The sequence below is a fragment of the Pipistrellus kuhlii genome, unplaced genomic scaffold, assembly GCF_014108245.1.
Source record: "Pipistrellus kuhlii isolate mPipKuh1 unplaced genomic scaffold, mPipKuh1.p scaffold_m20_p_2, whole genome shotgun sequence".
In the NCBI taxonomy this organism is placed as follows: Eukaryota; Metazoa; Chordata; class Mammalia; order Chiroptera; family Vespertilionidae; genus Pipistrellus; species Pipistrellus kuhlii.
The window spans coordinates 179,116,625-179,138,656 of NW_023425515.1; the positions used below are offsets into that span (position 1 = coordinate 179,116,625).

At 45.0% G+C, this 22,032-nt stretch overlaps 1 protein-coding gene and 1 non-coding gene across 7 annotated transcripts in view; both read right to left on the minus strand.

Annotated features, from left to right (window-relative positions):
• The window catches only part of GMEB1 (glucocorticoid modulatory element binding protein 1), a 31,552-nt gene extending 27,726 nt beyond the window's left edge, over positions 1–3,826 (minus strand). For 2 of the 6 annotated variants that reach the window (XM_036445595.2, XM_036445588.2), the window contains exon 1: positions 3,688–3,816. Coding sequence is in view for 1 of the 6 variants with exons in the window: in XM_045584946.1 (XP_045440902.1) it covers positions 3,688–3,743 (56 nt within the window). In the remaining 5 variants the exon portion in view is untranslated. Of the gene's footprint in view, positions 1–2,467; positions 2,637–3,687 lie in introns of those variants that run through there. The other 4 variants (XM_036445592.2, XM_036445590.2, XM_036445589.2 and 1 more) reach the window with 3 other exon arrangements.
• Positions 3,827–21,215: 17,389 nt separating this feature from the next.
• On the minus strand, positions 21,216–21,349 carry LOC118725155. Its single transcript, XR_004989895.1, has one exon. It is a non-coding gene; the product is annotated as a U11 spliceosomal RNA (small nuclear RNA).
• Between the last annotated feature and the right edge of the window lie 683 nt (positions 21,350–22,032).

The following is a 22,032-nucleotide window of genomic DNA, read 5'->3' on the forward strand; positions in this document are numbered from 1 at the left end:
GCCTGTTCTTAAGGAACTACGAAAGGGAAAGATGCATGATACTATCATATACTAGAGGAAAAAAGAAACTGATTTATGCACTTCTGTAAATCAAAGGTTTAAAATAAGAAAGAGAAGAAGCCAAAACCGGTTTGGTTCGGTGGATAGAGCATCAGCCTGTGGACTGAAAGGTCCCAGGTTCGATTCCGGTCAGGGGCATGTACCTTGGTTGCGGGCACATCCCCAGTAGGGGGTGTGCAGGAGGCAGCTGATCGATGATTTTCTCTCATGGATGTTTCTAACTCTCTCTTCCTCACTGTAAAAAAAATCAATAAAAATTAAAAAAAAGAAAAGAAAAAGAAAAAGAGAAGAGAATCAATGGACTAGTGTGGCTGGCTTCTGGCAGTAGAACCAAAGCAATTTGGCTCTGTGAGTCTAGAAAAAGCCAAAAAGGGATATGATGAAGTATATATATACATACCACCAAGCCCTGGAATTGAACCAATAGATATATTCAAAGTTTAAACTATAAAAATATAGGATAAATGAAAATAATCACAGCTAGCCTTAGCCGGTTTTGCTCAGTGGATAGAGCGTTGGCCTGCAGACTGAAGGGTTCTTCCTCAACTCTGATTAAGGGCACATGCCTGGCAGCTTAATCCCCAGTAGGGGTGTGCAGAAGGCAGCCAATCAATGATTCTCTCTCATCATTGATGTTTCTGTCTTCTTCTCTAAAGTCAATAAAAATGTTTAAAAAAAAAGATATTCTTTAAAAAAAAATAATCACCACTAACATTTGCTGTCAAGCACTATTCTATTACATATTTAATGAATTTAAAAGATGTAATATCTTAACCATGTGTTAAACTTATGGAATTTACTATCCCAAAAAGGTGACTTAAAATTTTTTAAATTAATAGTTTAGGTGAATTAATGGGTTAGATAAACAGAATTAGAAGGATGCTTCTAATTTCAACCTTCTACCCTATGGTTGAGCCCTCCCTACAACAGAGCAAGTGGTTGACTAACAACTTGATTAATACTTTCCCTCAGTAGAAACTCATACTTTATTCCTTACCCCTATCCACAACTTGGCACTCAAGAGGAACGTTCTGGCTGCTTCTCTAACTTTCTAAGAGTTTATCAAAGATGATAATTATAATTATCCATAAAGTGTCAGTCAGAGACACAGGTCTGATTCAGTCAACATGGCGTTCTTTAGAGAACCATGTTGACATTCTTTAGAGAAGCTAGTTTGAGCTCACTCTATTACTGTAAATACCATATTCCTAGCAAGTAACCCGAAACCAGCTCTTCAGACTACACTGGCTAACTGCAAGGTCATCTCTTTGAGCTGAGTGTAAACTGAAAAACAGCTCTTGTTTATGTTAATAAAAACTCCTGAGGCAAGCGAGTGTGTTCGTTGATCTTTCAGGTATTTAATGGAAAGGGCCTTATTCATTGTGGAATCACACACTTCCTATAATTTGGGAAGAATTATAGATGTCAAATTTATGTGAAAGATAAAGATGTCAAATTTATGTGAAAAGTTCAAATTATTTTTATTTTGTAATTATTTTGTACTTATTTGTACAAATTTATGTGAAAAGTTCAAATTATTTTGTACTTATTTTCAAAGACAAAAAAAAAAAAGACACCTTGAAAGTAAATTCACAACTGCTTACATAGGCTATTGGAAAACTAATGACAACTGACCTACTCTGAATTAAAATCATTTTTTTGTACTGAAAACTAATGTTTAAAGCATGTCAAAGGATTAAGTATGAGTGTCACTTGATCACAGGAACATGTGAGTTGGTAACTGATAAAGAAATAACAGAAATACCAGATATCCTGAAATTTTCCAACCCCAAAAACTATGTATTGCATACTGTAGTGTAATTTTTGTAGACTGTGTAGTCTAGTCTTAAGAAATTTCCAAGTTAAATTTGAGGCCAAAATTCCTTGACTTTTTTCCTCCCTTCTTTATTCTTTCTCATGTATTTAGTAGGTGATTCAGAGTACTTCCAGATGTAATTGAAGCCAATAGGAAGGCTGCACAGGACCACTGTGAGGGAAACAGCCAGAGCAAATGAAGTTCAGGATAACTCACTATTATTGGAGATCACTATATAGGAACTTGAGGAACCAATAGGATAAAAGCGTTATTTGAAGAATCATCCTACTAGAGTCTAGGGGACTTAGGACAAGACCAAAATAGAGCCCAAACTAACCCAAGGAAGTTGTGTGTACACGTTAGCTATTGGATATATTTGGCGAAATAAATATAAATGGTTGGTTAATGAAAGTCATCAAGTCAGTAGATACTAAATACACATAATTAATAAAAGGCTAACATATTAGGGGAGACTGACCAAACATTTAATGAAAAAGTCCTCCGAAGGCACTTTACTAATAACCATTGACAGATGCAAGGGGTAGGGGTGGGGGTGGAAGGGAATAATCCTTCCGTGAAGACTAGAATTATCTGTTCATCCCTTTCTCTAATCTTCCAGGTTGAGAAAACAAAAACCCACTTCTTGGTTCTCCTAAAAGCAGACATCAAAGCCCCTTTTATATCTGCTATTAAAGTGGTTTTGATATTTATTTCATCTTGAGAGGGTATTTCAGGTCTCCTGCTACTGGGATCTGCCTGGTCCTCCAGTCAAAGCTTGACACGCCTTCATCTGGACCCTTCATCAGGTCAGGTCCCCCTGACATTTCAGAAGGTGGGAGCACTCAGCTTCTTCCCCTCAAATATCTCCTTCCCGGTCCTCAGAAACCAGGGTGCCCCCTTCTCTACCTACACGGCGGGAGGTACTCAAATCTCTCCTTTGCTCAGATTTGGACCTTCTCCTTCCTACTTCAGGAGGCCGAGGTGTGTTCCTGCCGCCCACACCTCTACGGGGAGGCAGGGGCCTGCTCGCTCTCCGTGGGGCTCTTCCTCCTGGTCCCCTGCTCCCGCCCAGACCTGTCCACCTCGCCCCGGAACAGCACCCGCCCCTGTGCCCCCCGGACTGAGAGACCGGGGCTCCTGACGCGCCCTCAGGTGAAGCCGGACCCTCCTCTCCTCAGCGGAAGCCGCCCCGAGCGCCCGCTCTCCCGCCGGGCTCCGAGGGCTCCTCCCGGGCCGGCGCCCAGGCTCCCCTCACCTGTCGCCCCTCCCGCAATCCCACTCCCAGCCCCACACAGGCCGCGCCCCAGCGCTTTGTCCAGGGGCCCGGGGCTCCCCGGACCCCGCCTCTGGGGACACCCCGGGATCCCGGCCCCCTCGCCAGGGTCCTGGGCGTCCGGGCCTGTCAGTCCGGAGTCCTCCGGCCCCTCCGGGCCCCTCGGCCAAGGACTTCCGGGCCCCTCGGTCCGGAGGCGCCAGGGCCCCCCAGTGCCGGGCTCGCCGGCCCGCCGCCGCCCTCGGCCGGGGGCCGAGCTCCGGCGGCGCGACCGGCCGCGCTGGGGGCGGCCCGGCAGTTCGGGCGGACCCAGCGGCAGCGTCCCCCCACCCCCCCGCGGCGCCGCGACGTCCGCTCGCTCCCCGGCGGCGGCGGCGGCACGCACAGGGCGTGGGGAGGCGCCCGCGGAGGCAGCAGCCCCCCGCCCCCTGTGCGCCCGCCCGCCCTCGCCGGCCGCCGCGCGGCCCCCGCGCCCGCCCCCCCCGCCCCCACCCCACCCCGCGCCCGCGCCCGCGCGCCCACCCCTCCCCCTCCTCACCGTCTCCGTCGGGCAGGCGGGCGGCGGGCGGCCAGAGCGGGCGGGCGACGGAGCATGCGCAGAGGCCGCCACGGCTGCTACCGCCACCGCCGCCGCCAGGCCGGACTTCAACACTTCCGGCCGCCGCCGCCAGCGAGCTGGCGCCTTAAAGGGGCCGCGTCCCTCTTGTCGAGCCCGCGGAAGACGAACCTCAGCCGGTGGGATTTGAGTGAGGCTTCACAACGGAGCAGGGGTCTTCTCTGGGAAATCAGTTTGGGGAAGGACGCCGTGGACCCTGATAACTCTTCTACCCCCATTTCATGGATGAGGAAAATGAAAGAATCACCTCATCCACTGTCGGGGGCAAAGACAGGTCTCTCCACTCCTCTGGAGGACTTTGCCCCCTTCCCCTCCCAAATCCTGTTCTAAAGCTTACCTCTTACTAGACCCCCACAAATTATGAGCCAACTATCAATTTGGAATCAAAAGATCTGGTCTTGATCAGACCTTTGATCAAGCTGCTTACTGCATTCTCTGACCTACGCACATTTGCCAAGCTTTCCTAGTTGGGAGGCACTAGGTTCAAGTATTAACTTCTTTGTGGGAGTTATTCAACAGCTCAAAGCCTCTATTTTACATAAGGCTTGAGGTTGTGAGTGTGAAACGAGATGATACGAATGATCTCCTCTGTGGAATCCAATCAACAAAATAAGCTGATGAACGGCGTGGATCCAGAGACATGGAGGCATGGGACGGGGTGTGTAGGGAGGGGAAGGAGAATTGCTTCCCCATCTTGCCTCTTCCTGTGAGTCAGACCTCTGCTCTGTCCCCTTTGTCTTGAAGGGGTGACAGGGAGTTTTACAAGTTACTGATTCAAGAACAAGGGAGACAGCCCTAGTCAGTTTGGCTCGGTGGATAGAGCGTTGGCCTGCGGACTGAAGGGTCCTGGGTTCAATTCCGGCCAAGAGTACATGCCGGGGGTTATGGGTTCCATCCCCAGTGGGGAGCGTGCAGGAGGCAGCTAATTAATGATTCTCTCTCATCATTGATGTTTCTATTTCTCTCTCCCTCTCCCTTCCTCTCTGAAGTTTATAAAAGATATATATATATATGGCACATAAGCAATATATTGTATATGGTACATAAACCATATATATATATATATATATATATATATATATATATATATATGCCAATTAATAATATTCTAATACAATACATTTATTTTTTAAAAAAAGAACAAGTGCCGAAACCGGTTTGGCTCAGTGGATAGAGCATCCATCGGCCTGCAGACTGAAAGGTTCCAGGTTCGATTCTGGTCAGGGGCATGTACCTTGGTTGCGGTTGCGGGCACATCCCCGGTAGGGGGTGTGCAGGAGGCAGCTGGTCAATGTTTCTCTATCATCGATGTTTCTAGCTCTCTATCCCTCTCTCTTCCTCTCTGTAAAAAATCAATAAAATATATTTTTTTAAAAAAGAACAAGTGAGGCAGCCAGTAGTAAACAATAGAACGGAATTGGGGGGCAGGGGAGGTCAGACAAGCTGGATTCTAGACTTGACTTTAGCAGGTCTCTTAAGCCATGATTTCTTAATAAAATAGAGATGATTTTTTTCCTACTGTGCCCACTTCTCAGTGCTGTTTCCAGGATCAAATGAGGAGACTTAGTATCCGTTTTAGTGTCTGCTGTTACGATCAAGGACTTAGACATCAGCAGATGATTCTGAATATAATGGGGGCTGGTCATGACTGGACTGTTGACCTATGTGAACTATTTATTCTTAGTGGGGCCATTTATATCTTTTGATTATGTATCAAACATTCATTGAACATTTACTCAAGCCCTGGCCCTGCTTTCATAGGCTCTGAGTTCACCTTCTGTGGACAGAATTGTAGACACACAGGACAGGTCAGTGTGATAGGTGTTATCCTGAGTTACAAACGAAGCACTGAACATCTACAAAGGACCCTCCCTGGAGAATTCGTGACAGGCTTCACAGAGAAGGGGGTATTTGAACCTGGTCTCCAGCATAAGCAGGAGTTCATTACAGGGAAAAGTGAGGAAGAGCATTCAAAAAAGTGCATGAGCAGAGACAAAGAAGTAAGAACTGACAGGAGATGGGACTGAAGCGGGAGGCTGGAACCAGATGGTTGGCATAAGGGATAAGGAGCCACCCTGAAGAGGGTAGAGAGCCAAAGGAGGGTTAAGTGCTCTCCAACTGCACTGCTGACACCCAGCCCCAGCCCACGGGACTTGCCTGGACCGCTGTAGCAATTTCCCAGTAGTTAGCAACCCTATCCACCCGATCCTCAATCGCTATTCACCTTAGGCACCTAGAGTAATCTCCTGAATAATTTAAGTTGTCTACGGCCATACCACCCTGAATGCGCCCGATCTCGTCTGAATAATTAAAGTTAAATGTGAAAAATAAAAAAAATAAAAAATAAAAAATGTGATGTCCCTGTTAAGAACCTTTTTTTTTTTTTTTTTAATGTATTTTATTGGTTTTTCACAGAGAGGAAGGGAGAGGGATAGAGAGCTAGAAAGGTCGATGAGAGAGAAACATCGACCAGCTGCCTCCTGCACACCCCCCACTGGGGATGTGCCTGCAACCAATGTACATGCCCTTCACCGGAATCGAATCTGGGACCCTTCAGTCTACAGACCGATGCTCTATCCACTGAGCCAAACCGGTCTCGGCCTGTTAAGAACCTTTTAATAACCTCCCATTGCACTTGGAATAAAACCCAGACTTCTCCCCTCCAGGGCCCCATGCATGATCTCCTTCCAGCTGCTGCTTCTGTGCCCCTCATTCACTATACCTCCCCTGATTCCCAACTGATAGTGGGGTTCCCAGCCACATTCTTCTCCATCATCACCACCCCTGTTCTATCAAGGCACCTGTTATGTTCGTTTGGTGGACTATTTCCGGGCAAAGACCACATCTGAGACCTCTCCTCCCCAAGCCCTCTGCTTAATCAATCCCTCTGCTTACCTTCATAGCAGTTCCCACAATTTGAAATCCCCTAGATGATTTGCTTATCTAGTTTGTGCCTTTGGTTTACATCACATAGCATTTGGAGCAGAGTTTAGCGTGCAGCTAATATGTATTGATTGAATGAATGATCAGGGAAAAATTATAAGGAGTAAACAGGAGAAAGACCAGGAAAAGAAAGCTGTGGGGGAACTGCTCTGATTACCCGGGCCAGAGAGAAGAAGGGCCTCAAGCAGGGCAGAGCCAGAGCCAGAGGAAACGCATCAGCAGCCTTGATGTGGAAGCAACAAGTGTTAGTGACAGTGGAATGTAGGGGGTGAGAAAGAGAAAGGGACAAGAATGGCCCCCAGTGAAGGAACAAAGCAGGGAGAGTTGGTTGGGGATTGAGGGAAAATAGAAATAAGTCCATTTAGACTTAAGTCTTAGGTGTTTGAGGAACATCCAAACGAGCGTGTTCAGAAGGAAGTGGGATTGACTTGTCTGCAGCAAGAGGCCAGTGCTGGAATTTGGGATGGAACCACAGAGGACAAGAGTGGATGAGATAACCAGGCTGGCAAGGCTCAGTGGTTGAGTGTCAACCTATGAACCTGGTGGTCACAGATCAATTCCCATCACTGATGCTTCTGTCTCTCTTTCCCTCCCTCCCCCTTCATCTCTGAAATCTATAAAACATATGTAGTTATATATATATTAAAATATATTTTATTGATTTTTACAGAGAGGAAGGGAGAGAGATAGAGAGCTAGAAATGTCGAGAGAGAAACATCGACCAGCTGCCTCTTGCACACCCCCAACCGGGGATGTGCCCGCAACCAATGTACATGCCCCTGACCGGAATCGAACCTGGGACCTTTAAGTCCGCAGACCAATACTCTACCACTGAGCCAAACCGGTTTCGGCAGTAGATATTTTTTAAAAAGTGAATGAGTCACTCTTGGGCTCTACATTATCCATCTGTGAAGAAGTGTGGTCCAAGAAAAATGTGCAGAGAGAGGGGGCTAGGGGCCCAAACCTGGAGAATAGCAAGCCTTGAGAAACCTGCAGGGACTAACCAGAAGTGGTCAGAAAGATTAGGTCCCTGAACAAAGGGAGAGAGGTAACCAAGAGAAGTCAGGAAGCCTTCAGGAGGAGGGGATGGTGCCAACAAGGTCAAATATTTCAAAGATCTGGCAAGGAAGAACAAGCCACTGGGTTTGGCAGCTCAGAGGTCATCCCTGATCCCTCCAGAGTGATCACCTGGGGGTGCGGGAGGAGGCCAGGCTGTGGTGGATCAAATAGGGAAGGGAAGTGGCAGAAACAGTAAGTAGGTACAATTCTTTAAAAAAAAAAAAATTTTTTTTTATAGAAAGAAGGAACTAGGACAAAGCAATATAATTATTTTGAGAGAAAAATCATGTGAAGATTTTCCTTTTGAAATTCCCCCCCTTAATTGTTTTTCCTGTTAATTTCATGTTCACTGTAGAAAATTATAAAGTGCATAAAAAGATGGAGAAATGGGGGGGGGGAAACACACTTGTATTTAACATCTGTCATATTTCCTTTCAATCTTTTTTCTCTGCATTTTTCCCCCTTTACCTAGACGAATTATCTTGAAAGTACAATTCCATGTTATACTTCTTTTCCCTACTAAATGCTGTGTCCTAAGCATTGAAAAGAATTCTTGCTGAAACCGGTTTGGCTCAGTGGATAGAGCATGGGGCTGCGGACTGAAAGGTCCCAGGTTCAATTCCCGTCAGGGGCATGCACCTTGGTTGTGGGCACATCTCCAGTAGGGGATGTGCAAGAGGCAGCTGATCGATGATTCTCTCTCATGTATGTTTCTAACTCTATCCCTCTCTCTTCCTCTTTGTAAAAAATCAATAAAATATAAATTAAAAATAAAAGAAAAGAATTCTTTTTTTACTTCTTCTACTTCTTTCTTTAAATTTGAGAGTCAACCATGGTTGGTTGACCATGGTTTCTCAGTGGTTAGAGTGTTGGCTACACGGAAGGGTCCTGGGTTCAATTCCTGGTTAAGTAACGGCATGTACCTTGGTTGCAGGTTCGCTCCCGAACCCCAGTCAGGGAATGTGCAGGAGGCAACCAGTCTATGTGTCTCTCTCACATTAATGTTTCTCTCTGCCTCTCTTCCTCCCTCCTTTCCACTCTCTCTGAAAAGCAATGGGGGAAAAATGTCCTTGGGGTAGAATTAACAAATAAATATGAGAGACAGTTGAATGGCCAGTCTGGTTACATCCTCCCTTTTAGCATTCTTGGAGTCTCTCTGATATCTGAGCAAACAAATTTTGTTTGGAAAATAATTCTGTTCATTTTGGCAAATAAAAACGTTGAACAATGGAAGGGCCAAAAATAATTTTGGGGGCAGCTGGCAGTGTGGGATGTTCAAGACAACCAGGCCCCCCCTTGGGGAGATTCTGGGTCTGAGCTGGGGATAGGCCCACAGTGGCTGCAATAAGTTTGGAAACAGCAGGGAAACTGAAAGCTGGTGATGCCTAGGCCTGCTGAGAGTTTACTAGCTGACAGGCATTGCTCAAAGCACTTTAGATTTTTTTAAAATATATTTTTATTGATTTCAGAGAGGAAGGGAGAGGGAGAGAAAGAAACATCAATGATGACAGAGAATCATTGACTGGCTGCCCCCTGCACACCCCCCACTGAGGATCAAGCCCACAACACGAGCATGTGCCCTGACTGTGAATCAAACCATGACCTCCTGGTTCATAGGTCGTTGCTCAACCACTGAGCCACACCAGCCAAGCAGCAGTTTAGACTTCTACAACCTCCCAGGTCCTATTATTAACCCATTTTAATGTGAGAGGGTATGAATTTTCCCAAGTTCATACATCTGCTTGTTGGCTTGGTTTGATTTGGACACATGCAGCTGTACTTAGAGCTCATGCTCCTGGCTCCTCCACGGTGGATCTTCTGTCCCCGGCTCCGTGTAGAATCACTTGGGGAAATTCTCTAAAACCCCGTTAGCAGGGGCCTGCCCCAGATGAATTCAAGTGGAATCTCTGAGGGTAGAGCCCAGACATTAATATTTTCTAAAATGTCCATTGATGACTCTGATGGCTAGCCCAGGATAAGAACTATGGTTTTGCTGGCTCTTCAGTATATTTATTCTATGCTTAGTAAGAACAGCAGCATAATGGCTATCACTTACTGAATGCCATGCCATTTTTTTTTTATTGATTTCAGAGAGGAGGGGAGAGAGAGAGAGAGAGAAAGAGAAATATCCATGATGAGAATCATTGATTGGCTGCCTCTTGCACATCCCACAACCAAGGCATGTGTCCTTACCTGGAGTCAAACCGTGACCTTCTGGTTCATAGGTCGATGCTCAACCACTGAGCCATGCTTGTTGGGCCATTTTTCAGTTTTTTAATCCTCACCTGAAGATATGTTGTTTTTGGTTATAGAGAAAGGAAGAAAGAGAGAAAAAAAAATCTATGTGAAAGAGAAACATTGATCGTTGCCTCCTTTATGCACCTTGATCAGGAGAGAAACCCGCAACCTAGGCATGTACCTTGACTGGAAATCAAACCTGCATTTTTTAAAATATATTTTATTGATTTTTTTTTTTTACATAGAGGAAGGGAGAGGGATAGAGAGCTTAGAAACATCAATGAGAGAGAAACATTGACCAGCTGCCTCCTGCACAACCCCCACCGGGGATGTGCCCACAACCAATGTACATGCCCTTGACTGGAATCGAACCTGGGCCCCTTCAGTCCGCAGACCGATACTCTATCCACTGAACCAAACCGGTTTCGGCATCCTGCATCCTTTTGATATATGGGATGCTGCTCCAACCAACAGAGCCATCCAGCCAGGACTGCCATGCCATTGTAAACTTATTTAATACTGGTATGAAACCAGAAGTCAATGATAAGAAATAATGAAAAACACATAATTTATGTAATCCCATAAGGTAGTACTAGTAGTGTTCCCATCTCACAGACTGTAAAATAATTTGCATAGCTGGTAAGTACTATGACCTAGCCATTCTGATTTCCTGAGACCAGCTGCTCACCAGGTTAAAGTGAAAAGAAAAGACTATTGAGCCCCTTCTCTGTGCCTGCCACCGTGCTAGGAGCTTTCCCATAGATGAAGTTCCAGGTAGAGAATTTGCTTCCTGGGAAGGGTGTGTTATCACCATTTTTCGAACGAAGCAAGACAGGCTCGGTGAAATTAAATGGCACGCCCTGAGTTACATGGCTGAGAAGGCGCTGAGCTGCCACTCCCAGTGGAGTTGTCCAAAGTCAAGGCTCTGTGCCAGATCAATTTTTTCCTTTTCTAGGGTGCCACCTTCTGTCCAGTCAGAGTTTGGAACTCCAGTGCTGCCAGGACCAGGCCTTGAATGAAATCTGAGCAGTCCTGCTGGGGTCAGACCAGCCATGGGGGTCCATGCCCCATCTGGAGGGGCGGCACCTCCTCTGCCAGCCTGCCGTGGCCTTCCCCGGATGTTGGCCTAATTGGCCAGAGCATCCAATTTGGAAGAGGAGGTAGAAATTCTGAGTTTGTTTAATTGGTTGATAACCAATTAAAAAAACACACACACACAAAAAAAACTTAAAGCATCTCTGGACTCTACATTATCCTTCTATGAATAAGTGTGGCCTGCTGAAACCAGTTTGGCTCAGTGGATAGAGCATCATCCTGTGGACTCAAGGGTCCCAGGTTCAATTCCAGTCAAGGGCATGCACCTTGGTTGCGGGCACATCCCCTGAGGGGGTGGGGGTGCAGGAGGCGGCTGATCGATATTTCTCTCTCATCGATGTTTCTAGCTCTCTATCCCTCCCCCTTCCTCTCTGTAACAAATCAATAAGATATATATATATATATATATATATATATATATATATATATATATATATTTTTTTTTTTTTTTTTTTTTTTTTTAAAGTGTGGCCTATGAGTTCTCAGGTGGCAGCCTCCGGTCTCTCCAGGTATCTGCCTCTAACCTGGAACAGTGTTGCCAGATGCCTGGCTAGCCACTGATTCTGCAAACTCAACATGTCCACAACTGAATTCATAATTTCTATCCTTTCCTTTCCTTAGATTCCCCCAACCACGAAACCTGCTTCTCCTCTTGTTCTCCCACCTCAGAGACTATCACCTTCATCACTAAGTCCTCTACCAAGAACCCCCTACCACCACCTCCTCTCTGAAAACCCACTTGATCTGGGCCACCATCATTGCCTGCCTGTTACTTAGAGCGAGAATTTCCTAGGTCTCCCCACTTTCTGTCATTCTGCCTTCCAGTCTTCATACTTTTTTCTGTTCTTTTTACCAGACTTCATTCATGTATCTTCCAATGGCCTTAGAATTAACCTTGAACTCCTCACAAGACCTTACATGAGCTGGCCCTTGGATCTTCTCTTAAGTCCTTTTCTTTCTGTCCCTCTGGCCCAGCCTCTCTAGCCTCCAAATTCCTGAAAAACACAGATTTATTTCATGGCCTTTGACCTTGCCATTTCCCCATGTTGAACTTCTTCCAGATCTTCAACTGGCTCTTTCTCATCCTCTGGGTCAAGCATGGCAAACTCAAATGCTAACACGAGCCAAATAAACAAGGTTTAAGTTTATGTGGGCTGCAAATAAACAAAAGCTTCAATTTTTATAGAAATGTGGATTTATTTCTATAGAGACATGCTGAATACAAAGGGCTGAAGTAAATGAGTAATCGTTAACATAAAATAATAGAACATTTTAATAAAAATTATTTTTTTATTGAACTTACACTGAATAACTACACAAATAAGCATAACGCAAATAAACCTATTTTTAAATATATTTTATTGATTTTTCACAGAGAGGAAGGGAGAGGTATAGAGAGTTAGAAACGTCAATGAGAGAGAATCATCAACCAGCTGCCTTCTGCACACCCCCCACTGGGGATGTGCCCACAACCAAGGTACATGCCCTTGACCAGAATTGAACCTGGGGACCCTTCAGTCCGCAGACTGACGCTCTATCCACTGAGCCAAACCAGTTTCGGACGAATAAACCTATTTTTCTTGTTCTCTGAAAGTGAAATATTTCCTGTTGCTCACACCAAACAAGTTAATCCAAGACTAATGACATGGCAATCGGCTGCTAAAATATTCCCTGCTAATATTAGTGAAGAGAAATGGTGTGCTTGCATGTAAAGTGGGTAAGGGAAATGAATGCAACAAGTTTATAGTAATCAGTCATTAGCGAATGTTATAGTTCATTATTAATAATTATGTAAAACAGGATATTGCAAAAATTAAATTATGAAATTTTTATTAAAACATTTCTTACAGGCCGAAACCGGTTTGGCTCAGTGGTGGAGCGTCGGCCTGCAGACTGAAAGGTCCCAGGTTCGATTCCGGGGAAGGGCATGTACCTTGGTTGTGGGCACATCCCCAGTGGGGGGTGTGCAGTAGGCAGCTGGTCGATGTTTCTCTCTCATCGACGTTTCTAGCTCTCTATCTCTCTCCCTTCCTCTCTGTAAAAAAATCAATAATATATATATATATATATATATTTTTTTTTTTTTTTAATTTCTTACATACCGTTATGTTGGCTGGGCTGCAAAAATATTCATTGTGGGGGCCACATGCAGCCCCTGGGCCACAGGTTTGATATGCTCGCTCCAGGTCTTAGCTCCTGAGCTAGGCCTTTTCTGTTCTGTCTTCAGTGTGTCCCCTCTCAGTCACTCTCTCACATTTCCTTTATAATCTTTTCTTTTTTTTAATCCTCACCCGAGGATATTTTTCCATTGATTTTTAGAGCAAGTGAAAGAGAGGGAAAGACAGAGAAAAATAGCAATGTGAGAACACATCAATTGGTTGCCTCCTGCATGAGCCCAGACCAGTGCCTGAGCCCGGAAGAGCCTGCAGTGGAGGCATGTGCCCTTGATCAGAATCAAACCTGGGTCTCTTCAGTCGCAGGCCAACATTCTATCCATTGACCCAAACCAACTAGGGCTTCCTTTACAATCCTTACTGACACCTGACCTATCTTGTTCCTTATCTGTATCTACTCCCCTCTCCTCCTTCATTCCCTCTCCCTTTCTTCCCCATCCTCTTCTCTACCTTCATCCCCCACCCAGACACACATATATACACTCTGCAATGAAATATCCTGGAGCGCAGGTACAAGGTCTATTTTTTTTATTATTGGTTTTTTACAGAGAGGAAAGGAGAGAGCCAGAGAGCCAGAAACATCGATGAGAGAGAAATATCGACTAGCTGTCACTTGCACACCCCCTACCGGGGATGTGCCCACAACCAAGGTACATGCCCTTGACTGGAATCGAACCTGGGACCCTTCAGTCCGCAGACCAACGCTCTACCACTGAGCCAAACCGGTTTCGGCACAAGGTCTATTTTTATTCATGGCAGGACTCCAGCTCCTAATCATTGCCTGGTACATACAGAACAATAATTTAAAAAAAAAACAAACTGTGTGCTATTAAGGATTGCCTGCAGTTAAGGGTCTGCCTCCCCAACCCCCACCCTCTGCATCACATTCTCGGGAGCCAGAAGCCCTAACAGATGGGGTGTGAATCAGAAAAGGAGGCAAAAGGAGAAAAAGGAGTTCTGCCAGTGGGTGCAAGGGAAAAAGTCTGGACTAAATCTGGACACAGTGAAGTGAATCACCGCCTCCTTCACCCCGCCCCACCCTTGTCCACTGTCTGCTACCAGGACCAACATAAAAGGCTGGCTTTCTGGTTTTGGAGTCAGAGAGGACAAGATGCAAGCCCTGCTGGCTCTGTGACTGTGGATCAATCTGTTTCTGCATTAGTTTGGTTTTTAAAAAAATATATTTTATTGATTTTTTACAGAGAGGAAAGGAGAGAGGGATAGAGCTAGAAACGTCGATGAGAGAAAAACATTGACCAGCTGCCTCTTGCACACCCCCCACCGGGGATGTGCCCGCAACCAATGTACATGCCCCTGATTGGAATCGAACCTGGGACCTTTCAGTCCGCAGACCGACGCTCTACCACTGAGCCAAACCGGTTTCGGCTGCATCAGTTTGTTAATCTGTGAAAGGAAGATGGTTAATGATACCTCACCAGGGGTTGCGAAGAGTAAATGAGGACTTAGAATAATGTCTGGAATGTAGTAAGCACTCAAGAAATGCCAGCTGGTATTCCTGTTAATATTCTAACTGGCACCATCCGCCTCCTGATAGAACAGAGTCCAGTCAGCTGCCTGCTTGGTTACGGGACCTCAGTGAAGGTCCGCTGCACTGTTTTGTCAATTAGAGGGTAAATCTCCTGAGTTGGTACCAGCTTCCAGCCCAGTGCCAGTGACATCATAGGCATGCCCCAAATCTTGCTCCTCACCTTTTCTTTACATTATTTTATTTATTTATTTTTATTTAAATATATTTTATTGATTTTGTACAGAGAGGAAGGGAGAGAGATAGAGAGTTAGAAACATCGATGAGAGAGAGTCATCGATCAGCTGCCTCTTGCACACCCCCCACTGGGGACATGCCCACAACCAAGGTACATGCCCTTGACCAGACTCGAACCCGGGACCCTTCAGTCCCCAAGCCGACACTCTATCCCTTAAGCCAAACCGGTCCCGGCACATTATTTTATTTTATTCATTTAAAATTTTGGTGCATGGGAAAACACTCCAACTAATTGAGCCATATCAGCCAGGGTGGTCTTCTAATCATTCGATGCCAGGATTTATTTCTGGGCTCTCTATTCCATTAGCCTACATATATGTCTTTATAAAACCATCACACTGTTTTAGTTACTCTTTCTAATAAGTTTTTAAATCAGGAAGTGAATTCTTCCAACTTTGTTCTTTTTCAAGTTCTTTGTTCTTTTTTGGCTATTCAGGATCCCTTGAGATCCCACATGAATTTTAGAATGGGTCTTTCTATTTCTGATTTTTAAAAAACATGTTTAGGATTTTTATAGAATTGCATTGAATTCACCCATCACTTCGGCTAGTATTGACATCTTACCAATACTAAGTCTTCCAATCGATGAGCATGGAACGTCTTCCCATTTATTATATTTGTGTCTAATTTCTTTCAGCAATGTTTCATTGTTTTCAGTATTCAAGTTATACTCCTCCTCAGTTAAGTTTCACATCCCTTGGATAAATTTATTCCTAAGTATTTTATTCACTTTTATGTTATTATAAATGGAATTTTCTTAAAATTTTGTGTGACCATCATTCCCTCTCTGTAGTCCCTAATCCCAGTATCTCAGATATAGACTAATAAGCGAACTCAGTAATCAGGTTTTGTTGGTTTTTAATGAAGGAGCCATGCTTATCTAACCACCTGAAGGATGGAAACTTCCTCTTCTCTGCCGAAACCGGTTTGGCTCGGTGGTAGAGCGTCAGTCTGCGGACTGAAAGGTCCCAGGTTCAATTCCGGTCAGGGGCATGTACTTGGTTGCGGGCATATCCCCGGTAGGGGGTGTGCAAGAGGCAGCTGGTTGATGTTTCTCTCTCATCTATGTTTCTAGCTCTCTATTTCTCTCCCTTCCTCTCTGTAAAAAAAAATCAATAAAATATACTTTAAAAAAAAAAAAAAAGAAAGAAACTTCCTCTTCTCTATTAACCAACGGACAACCTCTTCCTTCCAGCCTTCAAAATGCAAAAGCTTTACCCTGGCCAGGTCGCTCAGTGGTTAGTGTTGTCCCACCACACCAAGGTTGCGGCTTCTATCTCGTCAGGCAGGGCATGAACAAGAATCAACCAATGAATGTATAAATAAGTGGAATAACAAATCGATGCCCCTCTCTTTCTCTCTCTGCCTCTAGTCTGATTTTATTCTCATTTGTGTTCCTCACAATTTCTCTAACCTGTTGATGCACTCCATATTTAATAAGGAAATATGGAAAAACCAAAGGAAAAAAAGCTTCACTTTTCCAATGAGTCTTCCCTAACAGATTCCACTATAGCTGACACTCCCCTTAGACATTCTGTACAGTCGGGACAACTCATTCCTATCAAAAGACCTGGGCTCACCTCTGGCTACTTTCTATGTGATCTGGGCCTCACAGAGCTTCTGTTTTCTTCTATGAAGTGAATATGATACTAGCACTTACCTCATTGGCTTATGTGATGATTTATGGGAGTTAATATATCTAAGAGCATAAAACAGAGTCTGGCACTTTGTAAGCGTTCCATAGAAGTGAACCATTATCATAAACACTTCTGTTTCCTTTTTTTTTTTTTAAGTATTTTTATTGATTTCATAGATAGGAAGGGAAAGGGAGAGAGAGAGAGACATCAATAAGAAAGAATCGTTGGCTGACTATTGTAAGCTCCCTACTGGAGACTGAGCCCACAACCCAGGCATGTGTCCTGACAGGAAATTGATCCAGCAACCTTCTGGTTCCTGGGTTGATGCTCAACCACTGAACCACACCACCTGAGCTATTTCAACATTTTTAAAAATATGTATTTCTTTATTGATTTCAGAGAGGAAGGGAGGAGAGAGACAGAAATATCAATGATGAGAGAGAATCATTGATTGGCTGCCTCCCGCACGACCCCCACTGGGAATTGAGCCCACAACCCAGGCATGTGCCCTTGGCCAGAATCGAACCTGGGACCCTTCAGTCTGCAGGCTGACACTCTAGCCACTGAGCCAAACCGGCTAGGGCTTATTTTTTATTTTTAAATATTTTTTTAATTGATTTTAGAGAGGAAGGGAGAGGGAGAGATAGAAACATCTGTGATGAGAGAATCATGGATCGGCTGACTCCTGCAAGTCCCCCCCTGGGGAAGGAGCCCACAACCCGAGCATGTGCCTTTGACTGGAATCAAACCTGGGACCTTTCAGTTAGCAGGCTGACACTCTATCCACTGAGCCAAACCAGCTAGGGTATGTTTCAAAATTTTAATGAGTACACGGTATTCTAGTGTGTGGCTATCCCATATTTGGTTTGACCAGGTCCTTTTTGCTGTTGAATTTGTAGTCCAGGGGCCAGTAAACTATAGCTTCCCTGCTGTTGCCTGAGAACCTAAGAATGTTTTCACATTTTTAAATAGATAGCAGGAAAAAAATACCAAAAGCAGACTAGTTTTGCCTTCTGGATCAGGAGGCTGAGGCAGCTTTAGAAGGAAGTCCTCACACAGACAGGCCCGTTTTGAAAAGGAGACGTGAAAGGAGACAGGGAACAGGGCAGGTCCTGAAACGCCGTGGTCTGGAGTCCATCACCCGGGGGTTGGCCTGACCTCCCATGGTGTTGGGATGTGAGTAGACAGGTTCTGGGGGCTTGGTAGAAACCTTTTTCTCATCTTATGCTCTGCCTGCACCACATAGACCACCCAGACACAAGTAGGATTCACAGTGAGGAGGGAAAACAAGAGGTCCCACACCTTGGGCTCAGACTCAGAAGTGGAGAGGGTGCAACTCACTGCTTACCCTCGCCATGCCCATACCTCTGAGTCCAGTGGGGACAGATGGGCAGGGCACCTGTCACTCTCCTCGGGGTAGTTGCTACCAGCTTTGCTCCCTATCCCCCATCAAGAAGGTACATTGTAAATAAATGCCCTCTCTTCAGAGCTTCTCACTATGTACCACCCTTGCTATTTTGGTATCTCTACATACAATAGAACAAGCTTAAGTGTTACTGGTTCAAGGTACATGTGGCCTATGCTTCAGATGCCAATATTCAAAACATCAGAGTTTAGAGTAAGGAAAGTTTTATTGATTGAGAAGGTGTCAGCTGAAAAAGATGGGGGACCTTAGAGTTTTCTCAAATCTATCTCAAGAGTCCAGAATTCAGCCGAAACCGGTTTGGCTCAGTGGATAGAGTGTCGGCCTGCGGACTGAAAGGCCCCAGTTGGATTCTGGTCAAGGGCACGGCACGTACCTTGGTTTAGGGCACATCCCCAGTGGGGGGGCGGGGGAGGTGTGCAAGATGCAGCTGTTTGATGTATCTCTCTCATCAACGTTTCTAACTCTCTGTCCCTCTCAATTCCTCTCTGTGTAAAAATAAAATATATTAAAATAAAATATATTAAAAATAAAATATATTTTTTTAAAAAAAGAGTCCAGAATTCAGGCTTTTATTTTAAGGGAAGGGAGAAGAGGTGGAGTAAGAAGTGTGAGACCTCAGACATCTAGGGACCTAAGGAAGAACAGGGAATCTCTAAGTCTCATTGTTTCCAGTCCCTGCTAATCTGAGTCCGGTCTGGAGGCTCCTAAAAATCTTTGCCAAAAATTCAAGCCTCAAGCCAAACTTCTCTAAAATTAGCATATCTATAGCAGGAGCTATTTGCCTGAAGGCCGTGGGGCAAATGCAGGTCAGAGTTAAGATAGAATCAGAGAGAGTGGCATTTCACTTTGTTACATAAATTTTCCCCTAATAAAATACATGAATAAATAAATAAGGTTTCCCCTCACACACAACTACTGCTCTCTCCTGAAGTGCCTACCTGGCAAGACATTCCTGCATCCTACCCCCTCTGCTTCCAGTCACTAGCTGGCGCTGGTGAGCCAGTTCCTGCTTCCCTGGCCCTATCAAGACTGGGGGCTCCCTCAACACCTGGTCCCCAACAGGTACCTGCAGTATCTGAAAGAACAGAATTCCATCAGTGTTGTGGGGTCTAACCATGAAGTCAAAAATAAGACCACCAGAGGCTGCTAATTGCTTTAAAAAAGCAGGCAAGGATTTATTGAGCTGGCCAGCGATGGCTACAAGAGCACCACACGCAGGTGGAGTCCACTCTCATGACTACGCTGTTCCAGGTGTAGGCAGTCCTTTTAAAGGTCTAAACCACAAAAATTTCCTTTGTTCTAAATTCTAAATTCTAAAGTCTGGGAACAGCTAGCAGGGTTCCCAGCTACATCCTGCTGGACGCTGGAATGTGGACCTATCTTGCGCAAGCAGTTTTTACAGAAGCAGAATCAAGCAGAGTTAATAATCTCTAAAGGTTTTCTACAGTTTCAACTCCTGGAGCTACTGAGTCCGTGAGAATCCATCTCCTGTGGTCCCGGTCCACAGGCACAGGAAAACTGCCTTAGCCTCCAGGTCTCAGTCTGGAAGCTGAGGTAACTACCATATTGTTTAAGCAAGTAAATGAGTGCAGAAGCCAGAAGAGCAGGGTTAAAATTCAAACAGCAGTTTTTACCTAAATATTGTTGCTACCATACTTCAGGTCCAGCATATCTTTGGTCATCCTTGGGGCAGGACTTACTGAAATGAGATAAAAACAACAGGAATAAAGGTGTTATGGAAACATGTGCCTGATCTGTGAACAAATTCTGTTCCAAATCATCCTATATAATAAAAGGCTAACAAATTGTCCCCTAGGGAGACCCAAAGTTCGATTGCTCTCTATGACATACGCTGACCACCAGGGGGCAGCGAGAAATATGGCAGGTGACCAGCTGCAGCAGCAGAGTGCTGAGGGAGCCAGGGAAGGAGGAGGCGGGGAGGCGGGGAGTTGGGGAACCTGATCACCGGACCTCTAGTATATGTTATACAAAAAGACACTGTTCTGACCAAGAGGAGTGACATTTTTCATCATTTTGCAACAGTAGAGTTGAGTGGCTAGCAAAGACTATAAGGTCACAAAATCTAAAGTATGTACTATCTGGCCCTTTGCAGAAAAAGTTTGCTGATACCTGTTGTGGGTAATTTTTCATTTCTTCTGCTTTATAAGAAACACTGCATGGAATCTAATGAACAAAATTAATTGACCAACAAAATAAGACCTGAAGCATTTGGAAGCATGGAGCAGACTGATAACTCAATGTGAGGATGGAGGGACAAGGAAAGATAAGCCAAAATACTTACATACTTATATGCATAGCCCATGGACACAAGCAATAGGGTGCTAAAGACCTGGGGGGTGGGTAGAGGCTGAGCGGAGAGAAGTAAAGGGGGGGATAGGAGACATCTGTAATATATATATATAGTAATTAATTTCCCAGACTTGTGAGACCAGTCCTCAGCGGAGTCTTCGGACTTCGCTCTGTCTTGCCAAGTGGATGGTTTCACTCTAAACATCTTGGCCTTTCTCGGACTGCAGCACATTTTCCCTCAAGGCTTTGGCTCTACTTAAACAGCTCTTGCCTCCTACCCTGTTTCCCCGAAAATAAGACAGTGTCTTATATTAATTTTTGCTCCCAAAGATGCGCTAGGTCTTATTTTCAGGGGATGTCTTATCTTTCCATGCGCTAGGTCTTATTTTCGGAGGATGTCTTATTTTCGGGGAAACACGGTATTTATTCTTTAGGTTTTAGCTTCCAAGTAATTTGCCTTAGGAAAGCTTTCCCAGACATCCCACTCAGAGCCCCGTTCAGTGTTACCCTCCCTTCGCTATTCTCTCCCCTTACTAAATCTAAGCCTTGTGTAGTCAGGCCCTGAACTGGGTCCCTTGGAGTACAATACACATTTACTGTTAGAATGAATCTCTCTCCCTTTCTGAAACCAATAAAAATGTATTAAAAATAAACTATAGAATGAACGAAGCCTTATGGCTAAATATCTTAAACATAACCTTACTCAGGAGGATACAAGTTTAGGAGATTCTTTTTGGGGCTACACAACAACAAAGTCACAAAGAACTTCCGTTATACTTCACAGCACGGGCGCCAGGACCAACGATCACCAGCTGCCCAGGTACCAAAAAATTATGCTTCCGAAATCTCTTGATGTCGATTCCGCACGTAGAGCAATCAGGCTGCTCTACATGTGCCACTCACGACAGAAGCCCTTTTTGCCAGACCGGCCTGAAAGCAGGGAGGCAGTGTTAGCGAAGCCCCATTTTGTTAAAAGTGGGGGGAAAAAACCCTATTTACAAACTCCTATTCTATGCTCCAGAAACTGCGGAGGAAATTTCAAGATCTTATGAGTCAGATGGAATGCTTTACCAGGAGATTCTGATTTGCCTTTTTTTATTTAGAAGCAAAGGCAAAAACAGTCGATATGCAAATACCGCAGTGCTTGCTGGGAAGGTGCCCTGGGCACAGAGGAAGGGGCGGAGGAGATCGGTTGCGGAGGGAGAAGGGGGAACGGAGCGGGGTCGCGTGCCTGCCCCCTCTGCTTCTCAGGGTCTATAGGTACCTGACTGGGAAAACACAAGTCCTACACTTATTAAAACTGAAAAAGCACAAACGTGTGCCAGCCCCGGCACGCGAGCACCAAAGGCACGTGATCATCGTGGAGCAGCCTAACCTTCATTACAATGGATTAGTAGAATGCGGTGTGTTCATAAAATAGAATGCAATCTGCTGCCCTTTCAAGGAGTTAAATATAAAAAAACACTGACAGAGCATCCTCTTGTACACCAAAGGTTGTGGGTTCCATTCCAGATCAGGGCACATACCTAGGTTGTGGTTTGATCCCCGGCGGGCAGGTAAGAGAGGCAACATACCCATATCCATGTTCTCTCGAGCTCCCCC